We start from the raw sequence: 19556 nt of genomic DNA on the forward strand, positions 1-19556 counted from the left end.
ACACATTATTAGGCACACAGTTAACTCCTTGATTGCCCATAGATGTTAACTTCTTCCCAGCCAGTGCCATTAGTGCAGTATACAGTTTACAATACTAGCATTGATCACTGTATTAGTGTCACTGTTGATGTCAGTGTCAGTTAGTCAGTTATTGTAACTCCCAGTCAGTGTCAGCTAGCGCCAGATTGCCCCTCCTCACTATCACAGTCCCACTATAAGTTGCTGATCCCCACCATTATCAGCATAGCGACATAGCTGTGTAGATTCCAGAATGCAGTATATACCATCTTTTGTAGACGCTAACTTTCACATAAACCAATTAATATACACTTATTGGGATTTTTTTTTGGTCTAAATTTATGAAGAAATTATTTTTTTTTAACTTTTTTTATTAGATATGTTTTATAACAGAAAATAGAAAATACTGTGTTTTTTTTTCAAACTTTTTTGGTCTTTTTTATAAAAAAAAAAAGAAAAGAAAACCCAGTGGTGGAGAAAGGTCAATATTTGTGCAAAAAAATTGTATACATTTCATTTGGGTACAAATGCCCTGGACATGAAGGGGGGTAAATCCTTCAGGTGGCCACCTGGTTAAATAAACAGGTTTTAAGCTTAAAGGAGAATTTTAGGGTTTATTTTTGTTCTGAAATCATACTTACCTAGGTGGATGCAGCATTAGTCCGATACTGCATCTGCCCCCCGCTGACTCTAAATGTCACTGCTGCTGTGAGCAGAGAGCGGTGACTGTCTGCCTCCTCCACCCCCGCACTCATTACAGCAATTGGCTGTGAAGTGGGAGGGACCGGCTGGCTCAGACTCAAAGCAGATCACTGAGAAACTGAGCCAGGTGCCACTCCAGACTCTGGGATGGATCCCGACTTTAAAGTCTGGATCTTTCCCCAGCATGGACGGGCTGAGTGACATCAGCCAATAGCAGCCTTCAGCCTGTTGTCAGCTGAAAACAGGAACGAACTGCACTCCTGTGATCCACAGGAGAAGTACAGCCAAAAGAGATTAGCTGTACTTCTCCATTAAGAATAACTGTAAGAATGGCTGTATATTACGTGACCAAACCTTTCCCTTAAATAATAAAAGTAATACAAATCTAACTCTGCATGTACCATGTTGATTTCTTATCCAAAATCATAACAGGTCCTGGTGGGTTTGAGCATGGGCAGATGCCGTAGTGCCATGGGTCAGACATCTGCCTGTCTAATGTAAGGTTATGATGAGCATATTTGTAGTGATTCGGGGATCTTTTATTGCAAGCTCAAAGCAGTTTTGAACAGCAGGTAGTTGCTTCAACCCCTTGGATGTCCATTTTTACATTGAAATTACTTCCTTGCATGGACAAAGACCTTGAAGAAAAATTCTCATTAGGTAATAATCTCACGATCTTCATTTTCCACCCCACATATTCTTCCTAACTTAATTTATAGCTGCATACATCCTTCAGGTGCACAGTTCAACAATTGACAACATCATGGTAACGTTACTTAGAGAGGTGAAAGTAATAAAAATTACTACCGGGATTCTACTCTCTCCTTACCTCTTACCTGCTAATAAAGGTAGGTAGGGCAGTTGGAGAATGAGATAGAGAGGAGCAGTGACAGTGTCACAACTCATCCAATCAGAGAACACCTTATATTTGTTGAAAAATATACAAGGTGGTTTGTGATTGGCGGTAGTGCCAAACAAGTGATTCCCCCTATAGCTGCTATGCAGAAGGGCAGCTGCTTGCTCCCAAACCCAGAAGACTGCTGTTATCACTGTGGTAGCAGCAACTACTACAGTGAGTTCCATCTCCCACCGAGATAGCTCAGGTATGAGATATGAAGACAAGGTGGACAAATGTAACTCTGCAATCAAATTCCTAAAATTCAGCTTTAAAGTGGTAGTAAAAATTCTAAATAAATCTTCTTCCTGCAAGTTACGAGCATGATATGCTCGTAAAAGGTGCACATTGTGAAAGACTTGAAAACAAAGCCCTCCAGCGGAGCTCTGTCACGGCTCTCCGAGGCTTCTGTCTTCACCCGACCTTCCTTCCGGGTTCGTGAGCTGTGGTCATCTGATTTGCCTCTCTGAGGCTTCCATCTTCACCCGGCCTTCCTTCCAGTTTAGCAGGCTGTAGACATCTGATTTGCTGAGTCACGCTACTCCCACTGATATGCGAATGGAGTTTGGGCCGCGGCACGGCTCTCTCAATGGACAGCATGGGCATATGCCAGTGACGTCACCAGCACTTCTACAGTAAATATCTCCTAACACGTGCACGTTTAGGAGATATTTACAGTACCTAAAAGTAAGCTTTATGTGACAGGAGTCACTTTGGGTGGGTGGCCCATGGAACACAGCTCACTTTGGAGAGGTGGGGAGACCCCGTCTCAGCTTTCCATATCCCTATTATGTGTAAGTCACCATGTGCCTGTTAGGGATACAGAATGATCTGTCCTAATATTGGGGTGAGAGGTTGTTGATTGTTTAATGACATGTGGTTGCATACCATTGTTCTGTTGTGTGTCTTGCTTGGGAGCAAACTATTATGGGATGTAGGTGTTTGTGTATTGGCTTGGTGGGGGATGTTTCCAGCAGCCCTCCCTCCTGATGGAATTGTCTGTTGGTGTGTCTTGTTACTAAAGGTAGATTGCCCCGCCCTGTGTCATTATGCAGGGGGGGGGGGGGGGGTTGTTCGATTGAATGTATATATCTTGTATCTGTGGTAAAATAAAGTAGTCTATTTCCTAGTTCACTTCAAGACTGGTGTCGTCTAGTCTTGTATGGTTATCTGTGGTGTCTATGGTCGGTATTTGGATGGGGAAGCAGTATTCTAATGGAAGTACCCAAGCGCAGACTGGGGACGGTTCTGTTACACTTTATTAAAGGCATACCTGTAGGTAAAAGGTGCAAAATTGAGTTTACTTCCACTTTAAGTAAACAGCTATATGGACTGAGCTCTTCAATTTATATGTCCTTTGTGCAGACGACGTTTGCAATAATGGAGAATCAAGATGCCTAATTTATGCCATTAGTCTCTCATTTTTATGCATAATCCTATAAGAGATGATTGGATTGTGATTCATCACAGGATATATTACAGATTTGATTAACTCCTTGTAGCATCTTAACTGACAGTGTACCTGAACTTCAAATAAATTATGAATATTTATTGACTTTGACTCATGAATTTTAACAGTTGCCGCCTATGAGGATTTTGCAATTAATTTCCTTTGAGGATAAAAAATCCATAATAAATGGAATGATTGTTTGATAAGGGTATATTATTACACGATGGCCGCAATAATCCTTTCAATATTTGTATGTGATCTAGCGATCACACCTGCACCCTTTACTTCTAGTATTCTTTCTTGTTCTTTGAATATATCTCTGCCAGTTAAGTTCCCTTCTAGCTAGAGAGGTAAACATACAGTTGAAATGCATGTATTTGGAAAAAAATGTTTTACTTTCGTCTCTTGTTATTTTTATGAATTACACATCTCTGCTGCACTGCATAGAGAAGAGGGTGATATCACTTTTTCTATTACTGTTTTCTATCAGTGCTGTTCATGGCCTTTTGATTGGACAGTGAAGGAGCAGCAGCATAGTCATCATGCCACAGCAGCTGAAAGTACAACTTTGTCAATGCCTTAAGGTGGCCAAATTCTGATCAGTGTGTGGCCATCCCCACTCAACAGAAGTCAATTGGTTGATCAACTTCTGTTGAAGGGACATGTTGATAAAATTGCAGAGCTATAGGTCTTATTCAGCAGAGGGCATGTCTGGCTGCTGCAGAGAGACCAAAGCTTTCACACAGCGATCTTTGGTCTTATCTGCAGCCCTCGACTCCAGGGATAGAATATAATACAGGCACTGGAGCTCAATTGATAGCATATTACTACCTGTGCTTTGTGGTAAAGTGTATTATCTCAACACACTATGCATGTGCTGGTGTGTTGAATGCCATTGATTTTCAGCTGTACCTCAATGCATAAAAGGAACATACCATGCGATATAGTGCACTACTTTACAAAACAAAAGTGCATGTCTGATCTATTGGACTGTGTGGTCTGCAAACTATTTATTTGAATGACCTGCCTTAATAAAATGCACATTGATATATGACATAATGCGCTCAATTCACAAAGCGGTATGCAGTATTTTAGTAGTGAAAGCTAGTGGTATTTTGATGCTAGCAGGAGCCGACGTCCTTAACAACCAGTGAATAACTGGTTGTTCAGGAGTGATTATGACGGTTGTTAAGGAGGGGGCGGCCACCGCGTCCTTAGGAACCGTGACTCATCTGCTATCAGCAGATTTCCCCACTGACAGCAAAATATAAACAAAAGGATTGACGGCATTAAAAAAAAAGCAGTGAGGGGGTCCCCCCAGTCCTTCAGATCTGGTATGGATTTTGAGGGGAACCCCACACCAAAATGTTTTAAAACATGGAGTGGGAGTCCCCTCTTAAATCCATCATACCAGACCCTTATCTGAGCATGTAGCCCAACAGGTCAGGGAGTGGGGGGGATGTGCAAGCGCCCTCCCCAAACCATACCAGGCCACATACCCTCAACATGGGGGGGTGATTTGCAATACAACAATAAAGAAATTGTCAGCGCACAAATGTATATTGTAACCAGTCCATAAGTCCCAATAAAGTCTATAGTGGGTAACCATTATTTAGATGGCAGCCGTCCCAGTGTAAGCCAGCTCTGTTTGCATAACGAGGGAAAGAGAGGAGAATTGCCTTCTAAGTGCAGTATAAAAATATTTTAATAAGCCACAAATTGGTAAAACTCACAATGTGGAAGTGTAAGAAAATCCCATCAGTGTGGCTGTGATCCTAGCCCTGCAGGAATCCTTCCAGTGGAGTTCTGGCTGCTGTAGATGGTTTAGGGGATCCCAGGCTGCTATGGATGGTCAGAAGTCCCAGGCACTGTCGTCCGACCGCAACTGGAAGTACCTGTAACCAGCTTGAACCGAAAGCTGGGCAGATGTGACGTCACACAGGAAGAATGCGGCCAACAGAGGGGGAGAGAATAGGCTATGCACTCAGAGTTAACTGCTCCTTCTACAGTGCCTGGGACATCTGACCATCCATAGCAGCCTGGGATCTCCTAAACCATCCACAGCGACCCGAACTCCACTAGATGGATTCCTGCAGGCCTAGGATCACAGCCACACTGATCAGCTTTTTTCACAATTCCACATTGTGAGTTTTACCAATTTGTGGCTTATTAAAATATTTTTATACTGCACTTAGAAGGCACCTCTCCTCTCTTTCCCTTGGGGTGCTCTGCAAAGCTTCTTGTCCCCATGTTGATGAGGACAAAGGCCCCTTCCCCACAACCCTGTCCTGTTGGTTGTGGGGGGTGACTTATCAGAATTTGGAAGACCGTTTTAACAAGAGGGCCCCCCCCATGTGAATAAGTATGGGATAAATAGTACCATTACCCATTCACCAAAAAAAAAGTCAAATTAGTTTTGAGAGAAGCTACAAATGGCCAGAAATTCAAAGCAAAATATCCTTGACGTTTAAAGTAAATCAGGAAAAGTTTGTAATTGTCATCAAAACCCCATCATTTAACATCAGATGGTTTGCAGAAAAGCATATTGCTAGGCTTCTTCTATAAATATCGCTTCACTAACTCCTCTTTTTCATTTTTAGGCTGTGGCAAGCTCACTGGCGTCAGTAACCCAATCACTATACGTGCCTCGGGGTCGCGGTTTGGCTCTTGGATGACGGATACCATGGCTCCCAGTTCAGATAATAGGGTGAGTCAACTAATGGATGCTTTAACGCTCTGCTGTGCTATAGCTGCATTTTTATCATCTGTTGGCTCGGTAAAGCCAGAGGCGGCAATACCAACTGCAACCAGAGAGCTCAACAGCAAGGAGTTATTGTTAATGGTGACTTCAGCAACCACAAATGAGAGGCAGTAAACTGAAAATATACGGCGAAAGTGGTTTTCCATCTTCACTTGACTTAAATTTATGGGCTTGTACAAGCTTTCCTTTAAGTTTAACTAAGTTTATTGCTGTTTTCTTTCCTTCTTCCTTTGCTTCTCTTTCTTGCTCCTGCGGACACTGAAGTAATAATGAAAGATCTGCATCGCTGCTTTGCTTCCCTAGTGTCTGCGGGGTTAGGAATGCCTGTAATGCCATCCTATGATTGGAGCTTACCATGACTTGTAGGCTGCCCAGAAATACAGCTGTAATAGGACTGAAACGTTATAAAATGCCAAACATTCTTTATTACTTGTAGGACAGATTTTATTAGAAGGTGAAACCTTACCGTATGGAAATCTATGCATATGTATCCTTAAAGCTGAACTCCAGCAAAACAGCTAAACGTACAACTGAAACATATCTATGCGAGCTATTTTAGCTGTCAATTACTTCCTCTGCCTAATGATGTGGCATTATAAACATTGTGCATGCGTTGCATGCACGCAGCAACAAAAGCCACAAGGACATTTTTAATCATGCACTTAGAATAACTGCTCCCTCTAGTGGATGCTTTAGTGCAATGGGCACTAGGGGGGTGGTTCAAATGCCTATCTAAGCTCCTCCCACTGTGTAATTTGGCCACACCCACCATTTGCAGTGGCCTGCTATGCCATTCAACTTCTTAGGGACAGGGCGTGGACAAGTGTGGCCATGAGGAGGAAGTTATTGCCAAGTTTTTGCAGATCAATAAATTATTTAAAAAAATCAAATAAATATGCTGTTAAAAATTTGCTTTCAATGTGTAGCACAAATAGTAAAACTGTGCACCATTTACTTATACTTGCTCTCTCTATTAAAGCAATCTCAATCCAGTCTTGCCAAACTTTTCAGAACCCAGTTTGTGAAGCATCTGGAAGCGGTGATACTCACTTTGTATTGTACTTTGCTTTTATTGTTAGGTCATGTATACAGATTATTGGAGGGCACCTGATCTAAAAGTACTAAGCAGAATGCAGTGAAAAAGAAGTATAGAGTAGGTAGCAAATGTCATTTTTGGCAGTGTATTGTTCTTGAAACCTTCTTTGTTCCTTTGTATAGTATCATCATTACATGGAAAAGTATCTAGGGTAGGTTGTAGGAGCATTAGGGTTGGCAGGTTTGTGTGCCATTGAACATCTCTCATCTAGCAATCGGCACTACAGACTAATCTTTTTATAGTAATGTGCTAAATAGGAGAAGGTTTTTTAGAGCCCCTCATGGCCGGGGTAGAGGGTGCTTTACTGCCAGCACAGGGAGAGGGCTGACATTACCCTAGGGTGGATCTGTTGCAGCAGTGAAGATAGACACAACAAAGAAGGGCACCAGTCACTTTAGTTCTTTTTCTCATTTGTATTGTTAGGGTTAGGTCCTCTTTAGCAACAGGTCTCCAGACTTGTCTTCTACCCAAAGGAGTGCCAGGATCCTCTGAGGACAGGCACCAATCCCCCTCCAGCAGGACTTCCATACTCTGGTTCTTCCACCTTAGAAGCTGTTCCCTCCTCAACCAGGCAAGGCAGCTTCAAGACTTCTTTAGCCAGGCCCCAAACAGGTTTAGGGCCCACTCTACACACACGCCATTGCACACCCTCCCCAGGCTGCAACCTGGGAGAAAGAAAGCTCACTAGACCACTCCCCAAGCCTTTATAGCCTTCTCCTGTATGCACATCCTGGTGGCTGCCAGAGGGGACATAAATGCTCAAAAACACAAGATTGTCACTGCACCCATAACTATTGCCCTGAATGCCAGTGACACCCAGTGGTAGTAGTGGAGAATTTAAATCCGAAATCAAGGGGAGAACCCAAGTGATAATTTCTACAAATTGGCCTGGGCAAACTACTACCCAGGAAGCTAGATTTACTAGATGCGTGTGACAACAAGGTAGCTACTAAAGGCAAAACTTATTTTTTTTCAGTTTTAGAGTAAGGGAGGGTTATAACCCCTATCAGTTTTTTTGCCATCTCTGTTCTATTGGGGAGATTTCCCTTTACTTTCTGTCTCTTAGCCATAGTGATTTTCCTTCACTTTCACTGATAGCTATAAACAGGAAAAATAAAGAGGGTGAATCTCCCTAACGGGGGTTATAGATGGTGATAAGAAACTGACAGGTGTTCTAATCCCTCTTCACCCTATCCAAAACTTTAAAAAAAGAAGTGTTGGGTTAGTTCTACTTTAACCACCTGTTGTCCAGGCCAATGTTAGACTCTTTCGCACACATTGGCCTTGGAGAATAAAATGGTGACCACTGCCCATTGCAATTTTTCATGTGACAATATATTTGCGCAGCCAATATTTTGGAAAAAAATACACAGGTTTTTGCTATTGTCTGTGTCCGTTAGGGAGATTCATCCTATCTGTCCTGGTGACCATTGTCACTGTGAGTGAAAGTAAAAGAAAATTCCTACATTTTGAGTGGTCACTACTCAATCTAACTAATCTTGCAAGGATTCTGGTGATCTTGGTGACACTCAGGGATTTCCCTCACTTTGGAGAGATTTCCTCTCACTTCCCATTGTAGCTATGACACTGGAGGTGAAGGGAAAGCCCCCAACGGGACACCTCTGGTAGTGTAGCCCACTTGTCTTAAACAAGTGTTACCAGTAAATCAAACTGTGCCAGGTTGTAGTTAAACCTAGCTGATCTGTAGTCTTTTGGTCATTTGGGTTCACCCCTAAGGCTGGCATGGCTGTGGTTCCCCCTTTTTTCTAGTAGGTATCACTGGTACCTTTGGCATTAGTATGATGAGCTACAGTAAAGCTGGATTATAAATATGCATACTTCTCTCAACCAATCAGTAGCAGTTTAGCCACTGATGCATGCTGAGAGTGTGTGTGTATATATATATATATATATATATATATAGTAGAGGGGGTCAAGTGATCTGGGTCCTCCTTCCCAGACCTTGGTCTGATGTGGATGTGTGAGGAACAGGTACGTTGGGTAGTCCTAGCTATGTTCTCTAGGCTCTGCAAGGGACATCCTGAATGTTGCCTGGAGGCATGAGGAAAGGGATGGAGTTCTGAGATGAAGTACCAGAAATCACTCTTCTATGTGCCGGGGACTGTGGAGAGCTTTGGAAAGCACCAAGACGGACTCATCCAAGGAAACCCAACACAGTACTGTGAGTTTTTGGTTGCTATAGGAGACATCTGTTGCTACAGAGGTACAGAACATTGGGTGCAGGTTAAAGGTCCTTTTCTCTACTGCTGTCTGCCTGGCTATTTTTGACTAAGGAGTCTGTTGGTCTGTTTACCTAATGTCCTAGGGTGTCCTGTGCCCTAATCCTCTCTCCCTGAATTTTGTTGCTGTGAGCAATAAACTGACTTTTGTTCAGCCTAAAAGTGACTGGCGCTCATTTTTCTGCAACTGTCCATGCCCACTGTGCCTAGCAACCAACACCCTGAGAAGACATGTCAACCCTTCCTGATGTCAGGGGTTAAGGGGGCTCCAGAGTCCCCCCAAAAAAACCTCAAGGGTTATAACTCTTTCTTACGCAATCCTTTAGTTCTTCGTGAATTCCCTTAGCCATTGTGCTTGTACTATTTGTCATAACACTCATTATTTTTTAGTCATGTACTTGGTTTTCTCTGCTCTCGTTATGGGAAATAATGATCATTATAGCTTAGTAAATTGAACCACATATTTTTCCTCCAGATCTTGCCTTGTCCTTTGGAGAATATTGGTAATTACTCGCTTATGTTTTGAGCTAGCAAAGATATTGTATTTTGAAAAATAAAACATGAACTCCGTTTCAGCTGCAAATTAGATTAAGATGGTTCCGGATAAGCAAAGTCATTTGGGATATTTAGAGAACTTATTCTCCATTACTGCATTGGACTCACTCTTGGGTATTTATAGGATACATTAGGAGGACAGAAACCCATATCCATGCAGCAGGTAGCATCAAAAACAGCAGCACTGCTGATCTGTATTAGAGAAGTGTTCATTCTCTGCATGCAACTTTAAATAAGATTAGACCTCCATTACCACAGAAACCAAGTGTTTTTCATTCCAACCACAATCTCCATCGTGCTTCATTTGCCAATGAAAATACAGCCGACTCAGAACATCCAAGCTGTTTTTACCTAATCTGTTTTATCCCCCGTGGAACAAACCAAGCGCAGCTAATGAAATTAAAGGATTTAGAGGGAGCCTAAGTAGCATGACAGATGAAATGTCTCCATGAATATCCCAGTCATTGGATGCATGGGTGAAAAAACATTTAGGGAAAAAAAAGTGACCGTTGGGTATTTAATGATACTCTGTATACCGTGTTCTGAGATCTCAGCTATAATCTCTCATAGATGGCAGCAACTTTGGAGTTTCTGTGATACCATTTAATGGCTAACCTAAAGCTGTATTAAACCCAAAACAAAATATGTAATACATTGCAGCTTAGAAATCATTAGATGTGGTGGCTGCCTTAGTTTTCTTTTCTTAGGCTTTTTTCCCACCTGTTGATATGGCCAGTAACAAACCTCCATATGCCTCCACTCTTGATTAATGAGCACAGGGGACACCGTTAGACAGCAGTATTGTTAGTCTGGGGGAGGGGAGTGTTAGATGTACTAGCAGATTTAAATACACTAACACATTGAAGCCAAACTCCAGCTAATACTTTATTGGTAGTTATAGCAAAAAGTTTTTTTCCTTTTGGGATAAAGGTTTTACATAAATAAATAAAAGCTGATCATTGCATGCAGCCCTGCTAGTGTTGAATGATTTGTCTGATCTCTGTAACTGATACATTCTGCTGGAGTGCTTGTTCTTTTGAAAAACAATAGACTTACTGGCCAGATCACCAGTTGAAAATAGAAGAAAGAAAGCCTAAATAAGTAAACAAATGCAGCCATCACATCTAAGAAATGGTAAGCTACAATATAATATATGTTTGCTTTTGGGTTTAATACCACTTTAAAGCAGAACTAACACATAAAAATCTGATAAAAAATAATGTTCTTTAGCAAAGAACATACATTCCCATTATTATTATAGTACCAAAATTAGTGTGTGCTGTAAAATACCTCCAGCATTGTTTCTGTTTCTTCTTGCTGGAGTCTGCCATATTGCTGAAGCCCAGAACCCCTGAGCAGCAGTAAATCTAAAGATTGTCAGCAGATTGGCCTCTACAAATCTGGGACAGTACCAAAAAATAGAGAACAACTGACAATATGCAGAGCAAGGTGAGACAGTGTATTACTGGATTTAGCTATTCCTGTAAAAGGGCCCAGCACAAAGTGATCTAGCAGCACTTCCAGGTATGGCTTTTATAGCATAGTTACATTGGTGCAGGTTTGGTGCAATCTTCCAAATTTAATGCTGCCCTGCCCCAGAGTAGCCACATGGGGAGCCATTCATTGTAACTGCTATAAAATCCATACCTGGAAATCGGCTTTCAGCAAATATGTTTTTTGTACTGTCTCTTACCTGGAGATCCTGCCAGTGTCAGCGCTTCCTGTTGGACTATCAGGTTTATCACATAGGCAGCCCAATGGTCAACTGAAGGAGCTTGCATGGCAGGCTGACATCCCTGTTACTGATTGCGTCCTCAGCCTGCAACAGGATGTGCTATTACTTGCTGGATCTGATTGTAAGAAACTTTGTAATTAATTTAGAAAAAAAAACATTTTTCTCACAAAAATGTTATATTGGCAAACAGAAACAACTGAGTACTGTCCATTATATATTTTTTATTTGCACGAACATACAATTTTTATGACAAGCTTTCGGCGTATGCCCCCCTTACGGTTTGAGCAATACTACTTCACATAGATTTACCAGAATGTTAAAAGAAACAATCTCTGAGGGAAAAAAAAAAACACAAAGGAATGTACACAGCAATGGGGGGGGGGGGGGAGGGATGACAGTTACAGAGGGGATCGTAAAACTGTTGAATAATGAGCGAGAAAACCTATGCCTAAATTAAGACCGCTATCTTTTGTAATAAAATAGAAATATCATTCTTAGTTCAAAAGTCTTCCTTTCCTGAATAGTTTTGAAATTCCCTTTAAAAAAATCAAGATATTGAGGTCTTCCATAGTGTGGTCGTGAGGAATGATGTCCCACAGGTGTGCAGAACTCATCTTCTTTATGTTCCTTGATGGTATGTCTGTGTAAATTCATCCTTCTTCTCAACTTCTGTCCTTCTTCGCCAATGTAAGATCCTTCTCTACATTATTTGCACTAGATAAGGTACACAACATTACTGGGGGTGCAGCTGTATGATCCGGTGATACTGAAGATCCCTTTTGAGTGTCTGACACTTTTTGGTGGATTCATTTGGTTGCACGATTTTCAGCGTTTTTATTGCAGGGTTTGCTTTCATTATTTGTGAAATCATAAGCAGAAGGAAGTTTCCTACTGATTAGTTTATGTCTGAGGTTGGGGGGTTGTCTGAAAGCCAGTATTGGGGGTTGCTGGAATATTTCTTTTAGAGTTCAATCCTCTGTTATGATGGATTGTAAATCTTTGATTATTTTTCTTATTCCTTCTAGTGCTGGGTTGTATGTAGTTACTTGAGGTACACGGTTGTTTGTTTTTTTTTCTTTTTGTATTGGAGTGGATTTTTTCTTTGGGTTTTCAAGGCTGTGGTTATGCTGGTGTTGATAGTTTTGTCCTTGGAATCTTTCTTATGGGAGGAGTGTGCTAGTGTCCCCAGATGTTTATCTCTGTCTGAGCATATTTGGTGGTATCTGATGCCCTGACTGTGTATGATGGCCGATTAGTGTGTAGGGGGTGAAAGCTGGAACTGTGGAGGTAGTTGCATCTGTCAGTGGGTTCCCTGTATATTGAGGTGTGAGGCGTATCATCCCTGATGTATACTGTGTTGTCTAGGAAGTTGACGTGTGTGTGAGTATTTCATTTTTAGTTTGACTGATGGGTGAAAAGTGTTGATCAATGAGTAAAATTGTTTTAGATTTTCTTCACCTTCTGCCCATGTGATGAAAATATCATCAATATAGCGATAGTATCTGAATGGTGTTCAGGAATTTTTCATCCAGGTCAGCCATAAATACATTTGCATATTGGGGTGCCATTTTACTTCCCATAGCAGTACCCATACATTGAAGATAGATGTCATTATTGAAAGTGAAGTAGTTGTGTGCAAAATGAATTCAATGAGCTGTGTAACATCCTCAGCAGTGTATTTGTGGTTTGGTGAGGATGATGAGAATCTGTGAGAACATAAAGAAAAGGAGTTCTGCACACCTGTGGGACACCATTTCTCACAACTGGACCACACTATGGAAAACCTCAATATCTTAGTTTTTAAAGGTAATTTCAAAACTATTCATGAAAGGAAGATTTTTGAACTAAGAATGATATTTCTATTTGATACAAAAAATAACGACCTAAATTTAGACATAGGTTTTCTCACTCATTATTCAACAGTTTTATGACCCCCTCTGTGACTGTCATCCCAAACCCCCCCCCCCTGCAGTCTTTGCTTTTGCTCTGTCTTATCTCTAGTCTAATCCTAGTTTTATAACCATTGCTGTGTACTTTTGTTTGTGTGTGTGTGAATTTTTTTTTTGGCCTCAGAGATTGTTTTTTTAACATTCTGCTAAAACTTTGTGAAGTAGTACTGCTGGGACCTTGAAGAAGGGGACATACCCTGAAAGATTGTCTTAAAAATTGTATGTTAGTGCAAATAAAAAAGTATCATGGACAGTACTCAATTGTTTCTGTCGCAAGTGCACTAATATGGCTATAATCACCTCACGCAATATTGGCGAACAGAATGTCAATCATAGTGTAGAAAAGATTTAGGGATTAGATACATTTTAAATGATTAAAGATGTGAGTTTTTGGGAACTTACTTAGGTTCCTTACAGTGGCATTATAATGCCTGAGGAAGGGACCTAAGCAAGGTCCTGAATGCTTCCATCTCTAATAACTCAAAATGGAACTAAAGTTCCAATGTCACAAACTGCGAACTGGCAGTGTCTTTACCGCAGAGGAGACATGCAATGTCTCTTTTGCAATAAAATAAAGCTACCTGCCTGCTTGTTGTCTTCTCCAGGAAGTAAACTGAACTGCACATGCGTATCTCAGTTTACACTATCGGCATGAGTGACGTCATTCAGCCAGCCAACGAAGACACTTGAAGAGTGGCATCCAGCAGAAGATGCACCGGCGAGCGATGGGGACTGTTGAAGGATAGGTCAGTTTAGCTCCACTTTAACTTAGCAAATAAAGGGTATTACTTCAAATTGACTTTCCATGGCAAATGAAGGGTCCACTTTTGTGTCAGTTCCATGCCCCCCAATGCAAATGGATTTAAAAATTATTTAAGGGAAATGGCCCCCTACCCCATTCACTCTTTCAGCTTTACTCCCAGCTGATTGCCTCACCAGATGACTAAACTCCCCCCTTCCTGTGAAAGTGGGAACTGACATTAAATAGAATCTTCTCCCCAGCTTAACAAAGGCAGATTTGTTTTGCTTTAAAATTGCCCATCTGTACACAGATTCAGGAAACCAGTTTTAAAATCCTTACTAGATGGAACTGCACACTAACAGTGCTTCATAAATAACTCCAGACGATTGTTGGAGATGCTAGGAAGAAAAGGGGTTCTTACTGCACATCTTTTGGTCCTGCCCAATATTGGGACACTCCTGGAAAGAGGTACACCATATCTTTCAGAAGGTCACTGATTATGTCCTTCCTGATGACCCTGCTCTCTTTCTTCTACAAGTATCAGATATTCCCGAGAAAACGTACAACAAATCGGTCCTATGCCACCTGTTAAATTCTGCATAATCATGCATTGCGCTGTGATGGAGAGACCCTTCTATTCCACTCCTGCGATTCCTGCTCACACTGAGACATGGTACGCTAACACCCCATTCATTGGGTCCCTCCATTCCTCCTATGGCAACTCCCCCCCCCCTTTTTCCCTTTTTTTTTTATGTACTCCCCCTCTGCCCAGTCCTTGCCTCATATCTACCCTTTTTCCTGACTCTCTGAGAAAAATGCTATATCCTTTGTATTCATGGTTGCAGTCTGATCCAGTTTAGAAGAGATCCCCATATCCCTTTCAAGTACTGCTGGTTATGTTATTGCTGGGCGTTCCAACTAGGTCACCGTTGTACTTTATGCTATCTATAACTGTATTTGCTGATGGTTTGGGGCCTTTGAATGGGTCATCTCATATATGTATGCTTCCATTGTATTTTTCTGCTCTGTTTACAAAAATAATTTGTAAACAAAACATTGTCCCAAATAAATACAAAAACTTTTCCTTTATCCCCAGCCTCCAAATCTTTTTGGAAGCATGGATGACCTCATTGTGCCTCTTGGCAGAGCTGGGAGCTCGAAATTCTACAACAATATATTCTTGCAATAGTCTGGAGTTCATTCTCATTTTTGAGATCCCAGCTCTGCTAGGAGGCATGGCTGGATGCTGGAGCCAATGGTAAGTATTTTTATGGAGGGTGTATGGTTTATTCACAAAAGGCTTTTTGAATCCATTTGTGTTTGGGGGCTGGCAAAAAACAGACCTTCTGTTTGCCATGGAAGGTCTGCATTAAATTCAAAACTTTCTGCATTAATTGATGAGTAACACAAAGTTCTACTACTGCAAAGATAGACAACTAAAGGGTTTTAAGAGTTCACATGCATACATGAGACATTTGCGTGAAAGTCTTGTGAACTTTTAGCTAGAAGGTATTAAAAAAGGGAGACAGTGAAGCAAAGAGTGACCCCCAACCTGATTGATTCTGTGAGCAGATTTGCAGAACCAGGATTCAAACTAGGAGTCCTTCAATGTGAAAATACCTAAACACCATCAACAAGAGCCCTTTCAGCTCTTGTTGATGGTGTAATATCTCAGGCTATCTTGTATCCCTACCCATCCAACCCTGTGCAGTATAAGTTGTCAAAGGGGTGTTGTCACACTATGTTTCACACATAGGCAGGCAACAGGTGTCAGACAGGGTCCGTTTAAGGGTCTGACAGTGAATGATAATATCCACATTTACCGGTATATATCATAAATGTGAACCAGATTAAGGGAAACACTAGGGAAATAAAATGGAATGGATTTTAGGAAGTTTACTTATTTCTAACAGTGTTTGGATCTAGTCCAACGACAAAGTCCAGGTGGAGGAATGTTGGCATCAGAAATAGCGGCAGCTGGTAAGATGTTATCTGAAGCAATTGGAAGCTTAGAGACCGTTCACACAAAAATAGAGACTTGTGTGGTTTGGGAAACCCTGTATTCTGTATAAGAAACAAGTAAAATGTGAGAAGCTACTTTCATCTGATGACGAAATGAAAATTGTAGTAAGACCAGTGAGCCTTGGTTTCTCCTGGAGCAGAGACTATGAAATTAGGAAATTGTCTTTTAGTGACTTTTATTTAAAACTAGAGTAACATACAACCTCAGCAATTTAATTTTTTTGTATTTTATACAGAGCAGAATACAATTCCTATGTAAGTGTAGTGCCAGTTCTGTATTTCCATTCACAAAGATGGAACATAAAGCACAGCAGCAATAACTATAGATGAAAAGGGTGTGGAATTTATTTAATGCATTTAAAAGAGCAATCCACTCCAAAATGTTTCACTATTTGGTACTGTAGATGGTGAAGATAAAGTCACCCAACAATGTTAATATCTCCTGGTGGGATCAGGGCTGGGCTGAAAGGTAGAAAGAGGAGGTGGCTGTCTTGGGCGCTTCAACAGTGCAAAAAGATAGGACCTGCACAGGTTTTAAACAGTTCATAGCTCATGGGAGTGGCACACTTTGTTCTTTGGTGCTAAATGAACTCCTTGCACCACTGGGTAGGATCTGTACATTTACATTTCTGGGTTTGCATACCTTCTGTGGCCATGAGGTGTTCCCACTCTCCCTAATGAATCTCATATTTTGGAAAAAGCAACAGGCAGAGCTGCAAAAAAAAAACCAAAAACAAAGTTCGGAATTATGGCAGTGAGCTCTCACTATTGAGTATCACATTCACAGCCAGGGGCTGAATCAGCCCAGAAGATTCAACCCAAAACTGAAAATCACATTTGGCTGGACTTGCCTTTTAAAATGAAAAAAATATATATATATACTGTATACCTATAGGTAGTATTTTCTCAGCTGTTAAGTCAGGATTTGTAGAGTGTCCATGTACATACAGTAAGGGCCACACATGCTCAGTCTTGAAATTCCAAAATCTAAGGCTTCAATAAGGTTCCCTTAGTTAAAATATTTTATGTAAATCTTCAGTTACAAAATATCTGTAGATTTGGAATTTAATCTATGCTGCTAGCCTAACATAAAATTCTTACAATCATTGCCAGGATCATTTTCTGCCTCACTCATCTAGCAAAGTGACTAAGCATCCATGATTTTTGTTTTGCTGAACACAATTTTACAGATGCATCTTATCTAAATCCTACCGGTAGCTACACATATCCAACACGACATGCCATTATTGACAGAGGACCAAGCCAGCTTTTAAAAAAACATCTTGGACCGTCCTCAGCATGAGCTTGCCAGTTCTGATTGTGTCATCAAACAAAGCTTATTCCTCGGACATGGTTTTTGCCCTTACTTTCTACACACAGAAGGTATTTGCATGCACTAAGAGTCAGCGTGGCCCTTGTCTGTTATGTGCTATGCGTTGATGTTGGAGATGTTGCTACACACTCTCCACTTTACTTAAAAAAATGACTGCTGTTTGGATGCGGTGTGTCTGATGACAATAAAATAGGGGATTTTCCATGTCTATTTGTCCCTGTTACCAGAAAAAAAAAGTGGATGGATGTCCCCAATGGAGACACAGATGGCAAAATAAATCCAACTGGTATCCTAACCCTTCAACATTTCCTATTCTAGGGTGCCTTCAATAAAAGAACCAATGCACTCTTCTTCAAGCTTTACAGATCCAGACTTTCTACAGTAGGTGCAGAAAATGCCCCAGTTTCGATAAATGTAAACAATGTGCTTGGTGGTCGGTGAAAGTAATAAATGCCCTAGAGTTGCTGGTTAGAGGGACTAAAAAATTACCTAGTGCCTCTTATTAGATAAAAAGAAGAACAATGACCCATTGTTTGTGTCTGTGGAAGGAATTGTGCTCTATCATTGGTATCTGAGGGAGCAAGTATGGATTATCACTGGTGTCCATGGGAGGAATATTGCCCCATTGTTGGTAGTGTTAGTTGGAAGAATAGTGAGCAGTCAGTATTAATGGTAAAAATTGTGCCCCATTGTATATGTTAAGAGGGATAGTAGCTTATTGTTGGTGACAGTAGGAGAATTCTTCACCATCAGTGATTTAAGAGGTGGGAATTGTGCCCAATAGTTGATTTCAGAGGGAGGAATGGTGCCCCATAGTCTGTACTTGTGGGGGGGGGGGGGATAGTGCACCATCGTTGGTGTCAATTGTAGGAAAAGTGCCCCATTGTTGGCATCAATTGAAAGAATAGTGACCCATTGTTGGTGTCAGTGGTAAGCATAAGGCCCCATTGATGACGTCAGGAGGAATAGTACCGTAAGGTAGCAATTTGCAAACTACTGCTGTTTTCAAAACTAAACAAGATTTCCATATACTGTAAGCCTTTCTTTTACTTCATATTTGTGCAACCCAGCATGTCTTTCCTGTAGCTGTGTATTTAGCCACTTACTTGGAGCTCATTTTTATTAGGAGTAGTAGAGTACATATTCAGGCTTATTCAAAGCAGGTTCAAAGAGTAGTGGTGCTGTGCAAAATACACGTACCTATTACAACGGATAGAATTCATATAAATCAGACAAATTAAGGATTAAGTTTGATTTGGTTCTTTGGGTTAATGCAGTTTGTCCATTGTCTTATGCTTACCTTATTAAATCCCGTTTATGCTGTCCAGCATTAAAGTAGCAGTCAAAGAAATTATTATTTCATCTGTAGCAATTGGTACCAGTGTGCTTTTCCATTTACATTATTGCCCGGTGGCCAGAATACTGGATTAGGTATTACATATCGGTACTGCTCTGGTAACAGTCGCTATGGACCGTAGTGATGGCACCATTGGTTCACTAGATAAAAGAAATACAAATGATAGTTATTTTTGATAAGCCAATATAAGCATATTTGCAAAATCGTATTTGCTGCCTATCTGATGGCCATCACTTTTCACAACTTTCCTGAATTCCTTCAAACATTTTAGCTTCTCATCTGCTCAGTCCTTTGGTTTACGTTCCATTTCTAAGGACTACATATCTTTGGTACCTTGCTGCCTGCAAGCAGATATGATGAGGTTTGTTTCCTGTACTGACTGTGCCTTCTGTTGTTTAAAAGGCAGGCTCCGTGAAATGTGTGACACATCCGTACCGACTCGCAGGGCAGCATAGTGAATATGTGTCCCAGAAGGTAGCAAATGTTTGGGATTTTTGAAAAAATACGTTTTCAAACTTTGAGATTTCTCTGATTAATAGTAGTAGGCTTAAAATGAGTGAATTTTAATGCTGAAATGTATATATAATTTTAAATTGTGATCATAGATACACTTTAACGAACCCTAACGTGTGCTTAACGCATGCTTAAGTTGGCTCTTGGTCAATATTCTGTTGTTTTAGCACCCCTTAATCACTGTTTAG

General features: G+C 40.9%; 1 protein-coding gene across 2 annotated transcripts in view; it reads left to right on the forward strand.

Annotated features, from left to right (window-relative positions):
* Nucleotides 1–19556, forward strand: part of OLFM2 (olfactomedin 2) — a 459233-nt gene that overhangs the window by 386531 nt on the left and 53146 nt on the right. For both annotated transcript variants that reach the window (XM_089651883.1, XM_089651884.1), the window contains exon 5: nt 5666–5772. In XM_089651883.1, the coding sequence (XP_089508009.1) occupies nt 5666–5772 (107 nt within the window). The remainder of the gene's footprint in view (nt 1–5665; nt 5773–19556) is intronic.

This window comes from Staurois parvus, unplaced genomic scaffold (assembly GCF_062004578.1).
Source record: "Staurois parvus isolate SC_StPar_1 unplaced genomic scaffold, SC_StPar_1.0 ptg000666l, whole genome shotgun sequence".
Lineage (NCBI taxonomy): Eukaryota > Metazoa > Chordata > Amphibia > Anura > Ranidae > Staurois > Staurois parvus.